This window comes from Pseudogymnoascus verrucosus (genome assembly GCF_001662655.1).
Source record: "Pseudogymnoascus verrucosus strain UAMH 10579 unplaced genomic scaffold scaffold_22, whole genome shotgun sequence".
Taxonomy (NCBI): Eukaryota; Fungi; Ascomycota; class Leotiomycetes; order Thelebolales; family Thelebolaceae; genus Pseudogymnoascus; species Pseudogymnoascus verrucosus.
This window is the reverse complement of record NW_017263673.1, coordinates 146886-161069: the sequence shown is the minus strand read 5'-3', so window position 1 is coordinate 161069 and position 14184 is coordinate 146886. Positions and strand designations below refer to the sequence as shown.

Genomic DNA, 14184 nt, shown 5'->3' with positions numbered 1-14184 from the left:
CATCCAACGTGGAGGAAGCGGCTTCGGGAGAACTAGGAGGGATACGTATATCTGGCTACAATTGGGCCGACAAAGTGCCAACATACAGGTACAGGTCAATTGAGATATCAGAGCATCGCTGGATTAGCTATTATGGACTCGGGATCGTGAGTCTGCATGAGGTCCCGGTTTTCCGGACGCAAGTCCGATGCAAGTCCGACTGGAGTGGATTCGAGGACGGATTGAGGGAGATCACGTGATGCAGATAAAACGAATAATAGTCATGTGATTTGAGTATATACTTGGCATTTATTGGCTTGACTAATCTAATCTCGTTGTGGAAGATAATAGGAGTCCGAATCCGGCAATTTTTTCACTTATGAGAATATGTCCGGGTTTGGATTTCTGAGTATACCTGAGTTTGAACAGTGAGCAAGCGTACCGCCATCGGTAATACTGTATGTAAGTAGGAGACCAGAACATCGATACTCTTGGATGAGCTTCACAGAAAAAACCATACCAAAGCCAAGAAAGGCAAGGACCCGCATATTAAATGCATAACTCTGTTTATTATGCTTAATAAAACGCTACAGATAAACCCAATCTGAATCAGGAAACTTCGGATAAGTTTCGCCTTTGTCCAGGATTTTAATATGCAGTGGCAGATATGTCAACAGCATCACCGCCAACAGAGCCTTCATAATGTCAGAATGAGAAGCGAGAAATAGAGGAACACACCGGGAACTCACCTGGAAAATAGTATCCACCCTGACGATACATCCGCCTTCAATTGAAAGTATCCATCTCTCCCAGTCAATCCCATTGCACGTTTGTGGACATGGCCTGAGCTGGGTTGGAGAGACCGCTTTGTAAGAAAGTGTGTCGTGACTCCCAAAGCTTACCCTCCTCAGCATATCATCCGCCATCCTCGCAATAGCCGGTTTTGGTCTAAACCTGGCTAAAATCACAGCATTAACATATTTTGTCGCCTCCAACTCCATAAAGTCCCACTCGATCCCATGGAACTTGGTTGGCGTGTCAATAAACTGGTCAAACACATCCCGAAACGCATCCGCCCCACGGATTGCATCGGTCTGGAGAAACTTCCGTGGCATCTTCACCCAAGGAGACATTTCCCTCTGTTCTGCTGCTGTTGGGGCGCGCTTGTAAGAATTGCTCCCTGCGAATTTGAGGATCGACGCCGCCTCCATCTCGTACACCCAGTCAGCGATCACCACCCACAGCGCCTTCCACTCCTCGGAATTCCGGCCGCGACCACCTTGCTTGCTTGCCGCAATACCCCTCCCTGGTGGCCGAGCGACATGAGTGCCAGGCCTGTTGCCGCCGTATATGAGATCCATGTACGAAGCCGCGCCGATGCCAACACTGACAGCTGGGCCGATGGAGCAATTGAACGGATCTGGACCCATCATGTGCCCAACTGATTTGAGAGTCGCCTGTTTGAGCTGCTCAATGAAGTCCTCTGGGAGACCGACTGTTGATATGTCGGTGTTGAAGTTCACGGGTGGCGTCTTTGAAGTTGTAACCACATGATATACTCTCTTTCGATGGCTTCAGCACTCGCGCGGAGCGGTTCGAGAACATTTCCCGCTTGGAGTAGCGTTTGCTGCAGAAAGCATGGATTTGTGACCAGTCGGGATGTTCATACAGCAGGCGTAGGATTCGGCCAAACTGTAGAGTGGCGCCGAAGCGCTCGGATTGGGAGTCGATGAAGTTGAAGTCGGTTGGAGTGCGGTTTTTGGTGTATTTCTTTTATTAAACATTCAATTTATGCCTCATAATGACATCAAGATGCAGGAAATGAAGCCTCACCTCCCCCGGATTCCATCTGGTATTTGAAACGATGTCATATAAAACTTGACACTTAAGAGGAAGCACAAGGGGGATGGAGACTTGCATCGGGATAGACATGATGGGCGTTGAGGAGCCTGAATTTTCTTGTGATTATTCCCTTCAACAAACCAAGAATGAAGTTATTCCTCTCCTACTATTTCTTTCCACCATCTTTTCATTTGTCTGATAATGCAAGTGAGAGATGTTGACGTTCTGAAATCTAACATTCGCGATAGCGTTGGACTGGACAGGGGTTCACATTCGCTGGAGGCTGTGGGCGCTCCGCCACCAACTCCACCACAGCTCTTCTTACCTTTCAACCCCTCTTTCCCATCTGGAACAATTGATATGTGGGCATACTATTCGCACGGCAACAACATACTGCTTATGCTTTGCCAATATAAGAACACATCTTTGTAACTACCATGTTCCGCGACGATGTTGGATTCTTGTAATGATGTACGGTTACGCTTGCGCTACATCCCAGTGAGCCAAAAAGACTACAGTATTCCGACTGGCCTGGAATAGGCGTAACACTCTATATATACTATAATGGTCGGGTCGGCGCCACCCCGTTACAATTCTCTTGGCTCATGGGCGATATGCGGGTGCTGTCTGTTGGTCGATGGCGCAGAAGAAATGTCTTCAAGCTCTCCTGTTGTCGACATTGAGAGATCCTTGAATAGAGCCAGTGAGACTCTACATTTGGGGCTAGGCAGTTGGTTTGTGGTTTGGCTAACGATGATCAAGGTGCATTAGACACTACCTTCATAACAGAGGTGGACGACCGACTCAAGGACCGAAGGATATCCGCCGCAATCGCATTCTATTCGCGCATTAATAATGTATCTGAACGATCAAGTTAGACAGGTTAGGTTACAGTAAACCCTGGGTCGTAGTCTACACAGTGTCGGCAATTGTACTGGGGATGGCGTCCTTAGTGGGAACAATACTGGTATGGAGTGGGTGAGTGGGGGTCTTTTGTACCACAACTAACTAAATACGGGGCCATCCCTCGCACTGGCAATATATTTTCCCCAACACTCCATACGATTCCTCATCATCTCCACAAAGACTCCCAGCAGTCGATACGTACAAATGGCTCGAAACTTCGTCTTCCTTTGATATTAGGCTAGCCTTACGCCCAGTACTATGTCAGAGATTGAGGATCCCTGCGAGATTTGTAGAGGCAAGAGATGCACCATTTCCCCGTTGTATCGCATCCACTGATTGTTTTTAGACCGTCATCAAAAATGCACGAGTAAGCTCCTCCTTTCATTTAATCTTCGATGGTCATTTATCTTTCGAGGAGTAGTAAATATCACGCAACCTCGCACTCACTTTCAGGCTCCATTAAGATCAATTTTCTTCCAGAGCAGCTACCTCTGCTCCTCTTTAACGATCGATCTAACAACCAGATTCGGCGCAATCCTAAGATTTCCGTGCACAATGTACTGACTTGGAGCAGCTGATGATAATGATTCCACCTGCAAGCTGTGCCGTCGCTTGAATGCGCCTTGTGTACGCAACAAGGATAAGTTGAAATTCCGTCATGGATCGACTGCGAGATATGATGCTGCATTTAAGACTGATCAGCCATGGTTTACGCAATCTAGCAATAGTAAGTTTATTTTCTTCATTAGATTATGGGAGCTATAATTGTGAATGATCAAGCAACAAGACGGAGAATGATATCTTCATTGCTTGGCGGTGTTGGCATGGAGGAATATTGAAGGATGGATCATCTTCTAGAGACGTGTTTCTACGTCCGCCATCCATTGTACTATCTTAAGGCAGGCAAAGAGGAAGAGCAAACCATTTTTCAGTCTAGAAGACAAGATTTTCATCATCAGCATCTATGCATTTCTCAGCTCATTTATCTTACCCATCTCGAGTTTCTATATCAGGTGTTCAACTTACTATTTTAGCTAATGTGGCAATTTCGTCTTAGCTAAATTACAATTTGTGGATGAACGGCCAGAGCTTGAAAATTATTATGCTCAGGAGGACATTCCAACAGAAGCCAGTGTTACAATAAAGGAATATGACAGAACCACTCGGACAACCTCGACCTCAAACTCAATACCGAGGGAAATCCACAACACCATCCGTAATACTTCATCAGTTGATCAAGCTTTTTCTAGACCTTTTGCTTTCAGTCCGCTTGAAACAACCATGTCCATTCAAGCGTCTAGGAGTGACACAACCAACGACGATATCGACGCTTTAGACCCTTATCAGTCGCAAGACTTTACCAAATTCCAATCGTTACAAGCCCCAACCTTCGTTTATGAGTCTCCTAGAAACGAAACTACCCTCTTGCAGAGGACGACTTCACTCCCACCAATTTCTCTTCCATCGTTGCCGCCACTCCGTCCAAATTCGACCTTGAACATAGCAAAGAGCCAACGTCTTGCAGACTCGGCTGCAGCTGCTGTACCAAGTGCCTCATCAGGTCTCCTGAAACCAGAGATCTGGAAGAAGACCTTTTTCTGGCCTAACGATGTGTGTCTTTTCTTAAACATTGGATAATAAACTATGCTAACTCGTTTTAGTGGACCACAACCCAATGTGCATGTTTAATGAGGCATTTTGTGGACTTCATTGCACCTTGGGCAAGTTACTCATCAATCAATCCTATGCCGCGTCAGTGTGTCTAAAACATGCACTAACTTATACCTAGTTTGACGTTTGTGATCCTTCTAGACATTTTGCTCTTGATGTACCTCAACGAGCCAGACGGTGTCCGCCTTTATTAAACGCAATATTCACAGCGTCCGCAAGGCATCTAGCTCAAGCCCCAAGATTCAAGAACCAAGCTGGTGTAGTAGAGTATCAGGGTATACCTCTATACAATCTCACCTCCGAGACTGCAATACAATATCACAACGCAGTTTTGGCATATCTCATTGAGCTCTCCAAAGACGCCGAGCATGTTCGAGACAAGGATTTGCTTGCAGCAGCAGTGATCCTTCAGTATTACGAAGAACACCAGACTTCAGTTACAAGCGAAGAGTCAGAGACCTTTTTACGTACATTTCAGATCTTCATGAACGGCCAAGTCGATGCTGTATCTTCACCAAGTCGGAAGACTTTCTCACAAGAGACACAAACATCAACGCCATTTCACATTGAAAGTGCGATTAATGGCTATACCGTAGACGTTACGCCACTCCAACATGCTTCATTCAGGGTTGCACTTCGGCAAGAGATAACGTCAGCCTTCATGAAACAACGACCAATTCGTCTTCATACAGACGCGTGGTCTTGGCCCAGATCCTTCGCTGAGGCCGATGATACTGTATGGGCAAACCGCCTTATTGTTTTCTGTGCCGATGTGTTGCAATTCTGTTTTGGGGGAGATATATCATCTAGCAACGGAAAGGTTCAACGGTGGAATGAACTGAAAGACTTCGAAGACTCATGGGAGTCCCACAAACCCTTGTCATTCTCGTCTATCCACTACAAAGAACCTAACCACCACAATGGAGAGATCTTTCCACAAATCTGGTACCTAGCAGACACTCATGTCTCCGGCCTGCTGTATCTAGATCTTGCTCGTATCCTACTTATCGCCTATGACCCAACCGTCCCTCGGTTGGGACCAGGTGTGGCCGCAGCACTTCGTGGCATTTCGGCAAAAATTCGAGAGATCGTCCTACGAATATGTGGAGTTGCGCTCTCAAACAACCCATCAGAATCCTCACTTCTTATTGCACAGATGGCTATTGCTGTTTGCGGTGAGCACGTCACCGACCGCGACCAACAAATAGGTATGCTGGACCTGCTCCATAAGCTAGAGGTCGAGTATGCTCGCCCAACGGGGGCGATTGTGAGGGACTTGGAGCGTGCGTGGTCGTGTGATTCATGAGGTATCATACAGTTGACATTAAGTTGTTCGGGTCACGGTTTGAGTACACATGTAGTAATGGAATATAGCTTCAGCTGCTATCTAGTCTAACGGAACTGTTGCTTGCAAGGGCGATCAAACTAAACAAGATCTAAATTTGCAAATATTCACGTTAAATAGTATTCGGAATTTCAGCATAGCCTTGGGCGTTGGGATGCACACAAGCAGGAAGGATTCAAGGAAAGGCGAGCACGAAAAAGAATCAATACATATTCCCATAAGTCAGGTTGCCTTTCAACGTGATAAAATCTACATAAGTTCAAATCGCTGTACGCTGTGCCGGCCGATTAAGCCCAGCTACTAAAAACTCTAGACTTCACCAATTAATTATCCTCGCCGGGAAGAACTCGTCGATGAGCTCCATATAGTATGGCTATAAGGTAATTAGTAATGTTTTGCAAACAAGAGCAGTGGGCTTTACCTTCAACTCCTCTATGCTTGGAACATCATCACTCTTGCTGTATAGATCGTACGGATTAAAAGCCCTCACAGCCTCTAGCATCTTCTCATCCTTCTCGTTCATGAGCTCCATGTATGCACCTCCTGAATGCCACGGGTAGAAACTGTGATATCGAATCATCGCTAATGCTTCATCTGGTAGCGTCGACTGATCTTTGGCGATTAGGTAAAAATACTCATCATGGCCCCACGATAGCATGACGTTGTCAAGTCCGCATCTTGGCTCGTAGATTCCATACTTCGTGCTGTACACCTCATGGCCGTAGTCGGGATTGTCGACAAAGGTATCTGGATAAATGATCTTCTCCGAGTATGCACATCCCACGGGGAAGGTATCTCCAACCACATCCCATTGGCCCTGAGCTCCGAAGAAAAACAGGAGTTTACCCAGGTCATGAACCAAGCCCGTAAGCTGCATCCAGCGAGGCTTTCCATCCTTTCTCATCGCCTCGGCCGTCTGCATAAGATGTTCAATCTGCGAGAGGGATGTATCCGGGTCTGAGTTATCGATGAGTGTGTTCAACGTCTCCATCGCTTCCCAGATGGTCATCTTTGCGCGGGTCTTGGACTTCATTTCTTCGCGTGCGCGCCGGTTATATTCAACGGTCTGCTTAAGGTGTTGCTCGCGGTAGAAGTTCTTCACACGGTCGCAGGCGTCTTCAAATTTTCTGAACTGCGTCTTGTCTTTCTCGGCATCGAATTTCGATGCAGCTTTCATGGCGTTGACGGCGTCAATGTTGTCAGAGGTGTCCTCGAGTGCTTGGAATTTGCTATTCCATGACTCTGAAGAGGTAGAATCTGGTGCACGCATTATGGCTGCCATTTTGGCTGCGAGTTTGGTTGAGGAAGTGAAGCAGGAATGGATAAATGCTATGGTATGATATTAAGATTCTGTGGGACAATGTTTGCTGTCGAAACCTTGACCCTTTATAAACCTGCAAGATACATAAACATTCCAGTATTTAAATCTAGGTCTCTGATATATTGCTTCATGGCTCTGTAGGCAAAGGATGGCCGCCCGCCACAGCATCTCGACTTGCCTCCATTTCCCTCTTCATGGGATTCCGCTGTGCGGGAAATATTGCCTTTTCTGACTGTTGTGGAAAGCGTTAAGAACCAACTATTGTGCAACCAAAAATAATCAGGTGGTGGCTGAGAATTTCCTAATTCAACTAGATTGATTAAATGTGGGAACATTCTCGCCGGGGAAAATTTCCCCGCCAAAGCTCAAGTGGATAAATTCCAACCCCACAGTGTCAGATGGTCTCTGCTTGTTGCACATGGAGAGAATTTCCCTCCCCTACGAAACTTTAAGTTTTAAAGGAAGCATCAGCACCACGTATCTCGCAGCCTTAGCTTTGCCGATCGAACTCAAGGATTCCAATATGAAAGGTTTCCGGAGGATAAGGGATATCGTGATGTTCCACCTCGGTAAGCACATGAAGTCTGCACTCGGCGCTCTGCATCGTAACGCTCAATGCTTCAGGTGACACTCCCTTCACACCCTAAAAGGAAACGCTTTGTGGCCAAAATTCAAGCCGTAATGGAGAACACCCATGGAATGTAGGCAACTTTAAATAAGTGATCTAAAAGAAGCGACTGCAAAACCACAACTACATGATGCCCTACTTTGCTCAGAATTGCCGCAATCATTTGTATTCTAGAGTGCAAGTGTTTCAGAAGATGGATTCTATATTTTTTTCATCGTGTTTATAAAGATCCAGTACAATTAAGATTTATCCGGGAATCCAAAGTCAACCCCGAAGTCGGGATACACATATCTCTTTAGCTTTCCATTAGCCTGTAATTCGTTCGAATATTTGTCGAGAATCGCCATATCAGTAGCGTCAAGCTGGATGACGTTCTTGTTCTCTTCAATGCGCGAAGGCGTAACGGACTTGGCAAGCACGGAGCTTCCTCGAGCGACTTCAAGCTGATCAGCAGTGAACGATCAAAATGGATAATAAATACATACTATGATAACTCAATAGGACCGAGCCTACGGAGACGTCACGTCTCTTGGCGACTTCAAGTACTGACTCTGCACTGAACATTGGGCCTCCGGTACTTCCAAATGGACTGTATGCCGTGACGTGAATGCCCTTCTCTTTGCAGAAATCAACAATCTCTTGTTGCGGTAGTGATGGGTGATTTTCTATTTGGTTGACAGCTGGAACAACGGAGACCTGTGGCAGCAGCTCCTCGAGATATTTAACACTGTAATTCGCAACGCCGATCGCCTTCACCTTGCCGGTTTTGAGAAGCTTTTCCATCGTCTTGTATGTTTCAACATGCGACCATGATTTATCGAGATCGCGAGACCCATCAGCAAGCCTGGGGAATTTCTCGTGGTTTCCTGGTCTCATTTTTAGCCACAAATCGCCAAGGAGCTCCAGGAGTCAAAGTACCATTTGGGTTCATTGGGCAAGGCCAATGCATCAAGTAAAGGTCAACATAATCCAACCCCAAACTTTTCAAGCTCTTATCGAGGTTCTCCTCCACGCGTGTGTGATATGTGCACCACAGCTTGGTTGTCACAAAAATATCCTCTCGCTTGACCTGGCCCGACTTGAACGCTTCAGCTAAGCCTTCACCGACCTCGTCCTCGTTCCCGTAACAATAAGCGCAATCTATGTGCTTGTAGCCAACGCCGAGAGCGTGAGCGACGGATTTCTTGACATCGCCAGGAGCAGATTGCCACGTCCCTAGAAAGTTTAGCTATCTGAACCAGACGGGGATTCAGTAGGAAGTAGTACCTAAACCTAAAGCCGGTATCGAGGCCCCGGTGTTGAGCTTGAAAAGGGTATCAGTCATCGTGATTGATGTGTGTTAAAAGACTTGTTCTGGTGCCGGATTGGAAGTAAACGTTTCGTAGAAAGATGTAACTGGGTATGTTTTATTACAGAAACGAAACAGTATCGTCTATGGGTAAATAGTATGGGTTAGTCCACAGACCGAAGATGACAAATATTTCTCTCCACTATCTACCCCGCTATACCCCTCCAACTGTTATCCCGTTGTGCCCTCCAACTGTTAGATTATCCCGTTGTGACCCCCACATTCAACATGGAACCACGGCGGAGACGTGGGGTTGGGAAGTTATGGAAAGTGCCATGGAATGGATGCTCGGGTATCGGGGTATGTATTGCCCGCGGTTACTATTAGAAAAGTCATGTTTATGTCCAAATGGGGTGCTGTCTTCCGGGGTTCCTGGGGTGGAGAGTGTACAGCCATCATTTAGATGTTATATGGGGACGGAATATCTCACAGAGTGGGGAACGATAAGTTTGGCAAGATGTGTGTGGCGACGCTAGTGATTCTTCTCCTGAGTTATGCCAGAAATACGTGAGTCGCTCGGTCATACCTTTTAGAACTACCGAGCTCACGACTCTAGATATACATGTCTATCCTTACCCAAATATTAAACCGTAGTTGTACGAAATTTCTGGACTTGTTGGTTGGTGACAATTCGCGAGTGTAGATTGGGTAGAACGAGAAAATTAAGTAAAGTTGGCGAGTTTCAACAAGTTCACGGGCCATCTCATAGTACTGGCTCCTTGGGATTGATCAATGACGTTGAGTCGCCGACATGATATTCGTTGTCTAGCTGACTATTCTAACTCTGACAGCCCATTCTAATATACAGCGTTTATTCTGAACACTATGCTACATGGCGGACGAAATATTTTGAACGGCAAAATGCCCCCGATATTGAAGAAATTTACTTTACGTAATTAATTGTGAAAGCTGCCACATGATGCTTGATTTCTATAGTGGTCTTGTCCCCGGAATCCCCTCATAATTTTGACGTGAAGTCCGAATTTGCCCCGCCAGCATATATGAGCGCCTCCAGCGCCCGCGTGTTGACCTAGACATATCATAAGCCTCAGGACACTTTAAATACTAGGAGAAGGGTAACAATACATGTTTAGGACTCAGCTCTGCAATGCTGTTGACTCCAAGTAGTCTCAACGCTGTTTCAATTTCCTCTCGGAGTACTGTAAAACAAAATCGCATTAGCCTCTCCATTATTTTTAGGAAGGGCTAGGACTTACTCGTGATCATTCTGGAAACTCCAGCAGCGCCGCCTACACTCAAACCATACAATGGAGCTCTCCCTAATCCTACCCCACGCGCGCCAAGGGCGAGTGCCTTCACGACGTCGGTCCCTCTCTGCACCCCTCCGTCTATCCAAACTTCAATCTTCTCCAAAACTTCGGGACAATACTTCCGGATCTCTAACAGAGTGTGCAGAGCTGGCGGAGCAGTATCACATGCCCGACCACCATGATTCGACAATATTATTCCTTGCACTTGAGGCGCGTAGCGAACGGCCATACATGCGTCTTCGTGAGTCTGGATGCCTTTGATAACGATAGGCAGATCGGTGTGAGCTCTTAGCCAGCCGAGAGTCTTTCCCCAAACTAAGCTTCCACTGGTTCCTGCGAATAGAGCCTTCCCTATTCCTCCGGCGGGTGCCTCTGGCGCTTTAGTTGGCTTTGCGCCGTGCCCGGACGGATAATCTTTGTTCTTGATGCGTTCATCTTGCTCTCGTTTTCCAGGGGTTGGTGCATCGACCGTCAAAACGATGAATTTAATCTTGTGCCTCAGTTTGTTGACACGTCGAATCATATCCTCGCTCTTCCGGCTGTCGCTTTGCACGTACAGTTGAAAGCCATAGACTTGTCCTGGGGCCGAGTTCTCCACAATATTCTCTAGTGAATAGGATGCGTTGTTGCTGATGATTTGCAACACGCCATGAGCACCACAGGCGTCTGAGATGCCGCATTCACCCGACTCGTGTGCCAGGCGGCCCATGGCGGCCGGGGCTATGAAAATTGGGAGCTTGAAAGGAGTATTCAGCAACTTTACTTCGGTGCTAACAGTTTCAACGTCGCAAAAGACTCTAGGGCGCATCAGAATGGCCTTGTAGCTCTCGGAGTTTAATCTCTTCGAAATCTCATCATCGGACGCTGAGTAGTAATATGACCATGCCTTATCTTTCAGTTGTTTAGAGGCTTGTTTCTCGAGATCTGCGATGCTTAATAATTGATCCAGGGGAACCATTTCACTGGCGCTGTCCGAGGAATTGCTTTCCGCTACAGTTGTTGCTTCTTGGGTATCCAAGAACACACTTCCTAGATACGCTTCGGCGGGCAGATTCTGTTCAAGTGTTCCTTTAGGATGAACGAGATCAAAGTCTTCTGTTGCATCTCGACCTGCCAATCTCATAATGGATTGACGGCCTCCTGGATGTTCATCTACGAAGTTTGTGACCTATTTAGATAAGCGCTATGCATATACAGAGAACAGGGTCACTCACATCGTACACTTTGCCATATAATGTCACCCAACAGCTCTCCGACGTATTGTGCTTGAGCACTAGTATGCGTTTTAGTACTCAATCCTGCTGAAGAACCCATGGGAGGGACGCTTTGCAAGCTATAATTCTTACCCTCAGAAGCATTTATACTTCTATCCGTCATATTGTAAGGTGGTATTAGAAGTTGAACTAGGCTGGGCTGATTTAGAGGTAATATTGGCCTTTGTCAAAGAGTGAAATAACTACAGATTGAGAAATATTAAGGCTTTTAATGTCTATTTACTCGTACCTCTTCGAATATCTCTCATCGCCCAGAGAAACCTCACGATACTATACCGAATTTTTCCTCCAATGGCAACATACCGGTCCTTGTGTGATTATGTTGGGAATACCAGATCCACAGTGTTTCCCACTTCGGCTGCCTAAGTATCAAGTGTCGTGAGGATATTGCCTAGTCAGAGAAGGAATATAGTTGATCCAGACCAGAGGCGCGTAGATGGAGGGGACGGACAAGTAGGAATTGACAGACAGAATAAAATAACGGAGACTTGTTAACTCATTCTTTGGTGTGCTGTACGTCTTGGGGTGTACTGTACGCCATGGGTACTAAATGTTCGGCAACTGCCCTTGGTGTCGGCTACTTAGTTTACCTCCGTGCGGGTCCTCTAGTCAGTCCGATAGGGGCAGCTTTTCCCGCTGTTCGGTTAATAACTTGTTGCCATTGCTATCACAACCTGCAACCTCCGAGTCTCTGCTTTTGGGCTTTGAAAATGCGAAGTCTCAATAGCGCAACACGATGGAATAATTAGAATTAAATCTGTGATATATTTAAAACTATATAGTCTTAAAAATGCGATGCTATTTATACCTAACAACTTAATAAAGGGTATGTGTCTATCCCGCGCGGCGACATGGCCTGACCTCGATTGTTTAGAAATATTGTTTTGCTTATAATTGTGGCCTCTCTATCCTTACACCAGTCTCATCGAACCAAATCTTGTTTCCTGTGACCATAGCCTCCTGCAAGGCACAGCCAATCTTCACGGCCTGGACGGCGCCAGTCAGCTTCATTGGTAATTTCAGATCATCTAAGCAAGCGGCTGTGAACTCGTTCGCCTCATTCACAAACGCCTGTTCGAAACGTCCGTAGTAGTTTTGTGGAATCTCGCGACGGATTCCGCCTGGCTCGTAGATGTTTACGAGGTTTGACATTGGTTGGGTGTTGACTGTGACCTTCCCCTCTGTACCAATAATCTCGGTCGAATCCTCCTGGCCAGCAGCCATCATGCGAGAGCAGTAGATGTATGCAATCTTGCCACCATAAAACTCGACAATTCCGACTGCGTTATCGCAATCCTTGTGCTTCTGAAGTGCTGGCTGAACAGCTGTGATTCCGCTAGACACAACTGACTTAACCATGCTGTCTTGCCCGAAGAACCACAGGGCGAGATCGATGTCGTGAATCGAACAATCCACAAAAATACCTCCTGAAAACTCGGCATAGGCCACGAAGAATCCACTCGGGTCAAGCATATCACAAGTCTGGCTGCGGAAGATCGATGGGCGTCCAATCAGGCCAGCATCCATCTTGTTGAAGGCATCGCGGTAGGAGTCGTCGAATCTGCGAGAGAATGCACACATGACTTTGAGGTGTGGCCTTTTGCGAGCAGCATCAACAACTGTTTGGGACTACATGAATATCATGATTAGCAAAAGCACAGTATTACTCCTCGCTAGATGAGAACTCACAACTTCAACGCTCGTTGAGAGAGGCTTCTCGCACAGGACGTGTTTGTTAGCATTAATGGCCTTGATGGCCTGCTCGGCATGCACCGTTGTTACTGACGCAACTACCACCGCCTCTAGATCTTCATGCTTGAGCATCTGATCATAGTCTTTGTAGATTGTCACACCATAGGGTTCGAGATGCTGACGCGCCCACTGGAACTCGGTCTCATCAGGAGTGCTCACAGCGACCAGTTCGGCACGAGCTGTGCGCTCGAGGAAGTGACGAGCATGGCGCTTGCCCATACGGCCAAGGCCTGCACAGCCAACTCTGAGCCTAGGGGGTGCCATCTTCTTTCAATTTTATTTTGATCGTGATGGTGTTGTTGTAGAAAGAGAGGAAGGGTAAATGACAACTAAAGAATGGGAAGTCTGAGGAGTAATTGCTCAAGAAAGCATACGGATGCTGTTGATGATATAATGAATTATGAGAAAACATTGGGATTGGATTTCCAGTGGGCCGGTATAGGCCGACCATTTACGGAAGTTCTCTAACATGGAATATTTTCCCGTTCAGAATATCCACATGGAGGTGTAAAAAAAATCGGCATTGTATCCCTCGCTTCTACATGAGAAAGGTAAGATGACATTGCGAGGCCGATGAAGCAGGGCCTTCCCGTTACGATTTGTCGTATGTAGAGAGGAGGGGGTTCAGAGGAAGAATATCACCAGCATCTCTAGTGTCGGGAAACATTCCTTGAACGATTCATGTCTTGCGCGAATCTCTAATGGAAATTATTTCCGCGGTTAGTTCTACACCGTGCTATCGGGGAGATTTTCCCCTTAGTACCACTTCCCCAATTTCCATAAGAGTAATATTCTGCCACATCTTTCTTACCTAATCTACGATTCTCGCTTTCGAAAGATGTCCGGA

At 46.5% G+C, this 14184-nt stretch overlaps 6 protein-coding genes across 6 annotated transcripts; 1 reads left to right on the top strand and 5 right to left on the bottom strand.

The window, feature by feature from the left end:
- Nucleotides 1-566: 566 nt before the first annotated feature.
- Nucleotides 567-1911, bottom strand: VE01_05323 (uncharacterized protein; the record flags this gene model as incomplete). The annotated part of the gene is made up of 4 exons (XM_018274788.1): nt 567-674; nt 729-1474; nt 1539-1749; nt 1813-1911. The coding sequence occupies 4 exons, from the start codon at nt 1909-1911 to the stop codon at nt 567-569; spliced, it is 1164 nt and encodes a 387-aa protein (XP_018130300.1).
- Nucleotides 1912-2175: 264 nt separating this feature from the next.
- On the top strand, nt 2176-5961 carry VE01_05322 (uncharacterized protein). Its single transcript, XM_059463692.1, has 7 exons — nt 2176-2524; nt 2584-3022; nt 3074-3094; nt 3302-3454; nt 3785-4338; nt 4389-4448; nt 4517-5961. Exons 2-7 carry the CDS (start codon nt 2986-2988, stop codon nt 5702-5704), a joined length of 2013 nt encoding a protein of 670 aa, XP_059319699.1. The 5' UTR covers nt 2176-2524; nt 2584-2985; the 3' UTR covers nt 5705-5961.
- Nucleotides 5957-7366, bottom strand: VE01_05321 (uncharacterized protein). Its single transcript, XM_018274786.2, has 2 exons — nt 6165-7366; nt 5957-6116 (listed from the first exon to the last, which is right to left on the bottom strand). The coding sequence occupies exons 1-2, from the start codon at nt 7023-7025 to the stop codon at nt 6060-6062; spliced, it is 918 nt and encodes a 305-aa protein (XP_018130302.1). The 5' UTR covers nt 7026-7366; the 3' UTR covers nt 5957-6059.
- A 398-nt stretch (nt 7367-7764) lies between these two features.
- Nucleotides 7765-9287, bottom strand: GAR1_2 (H/ACA snoRNP pseudouridylase subunit). The gene is made up of 4 exons (XM_018274785.2): nt 8959-9287; nt 8611-8907; nt 8178-8558; nt 7765-8128 (listed from the first exon to the last, which is right to left on the bottom strand). The coding sequence occupies exons 1-4, from the start codon at nt 9014-9016 to the stop codon at nt 7932-7934; spliced, it is 933 nt and encodes a 310-aa protein (XP_018130303.1). The 5' UTR covers nt 9017-9287; the 3' UTR covers nt 7765-7931.
- A 591-nt stretch (nt 9288-9878) lies between these two features.
- On the bottom strand, nt 9879-12083 carry VE01_05319 (uncharacterized protein). The gene is made up of 5 exons (XM_018274784.2): nt 11658-12083; nt 11526-11584; nt 10258-11479; nt 10127-10200; nt 9879-10070 (listed from the first exon to the last, which is right to left on the bottom strand). Exons 1-5 carry the CDS (start codon nt 11686-11688, stop codon nt 9999-10001), a joined length of 1458 nt encoding a protein of 485 aa, XP_018130364.1. The 5' UTR covers nt 11689-12083; the 3' UTR covers nt 9879-9998.
- Nucleotides 12084-12473: 390 nt separating this feature from the next.
- On the bottom strand, nt 12474-13601 carry VE01_05318 (uncharacterized protein; the record flags this gene model as incomplete). The annotated part of the gene is made up of 2 exons (XM_018274783.1): nt 12474-13214; nt 13275-13601. 2 exons carry the CDS (start codon nt 13599-13601, stop codon nt 12474-12476), a joined length of 1068 nt encoding a protein of 355 aa, XP_018130363.1.
- Nucleotides 13602-14184: the final 583 nt, after the last annotated feature.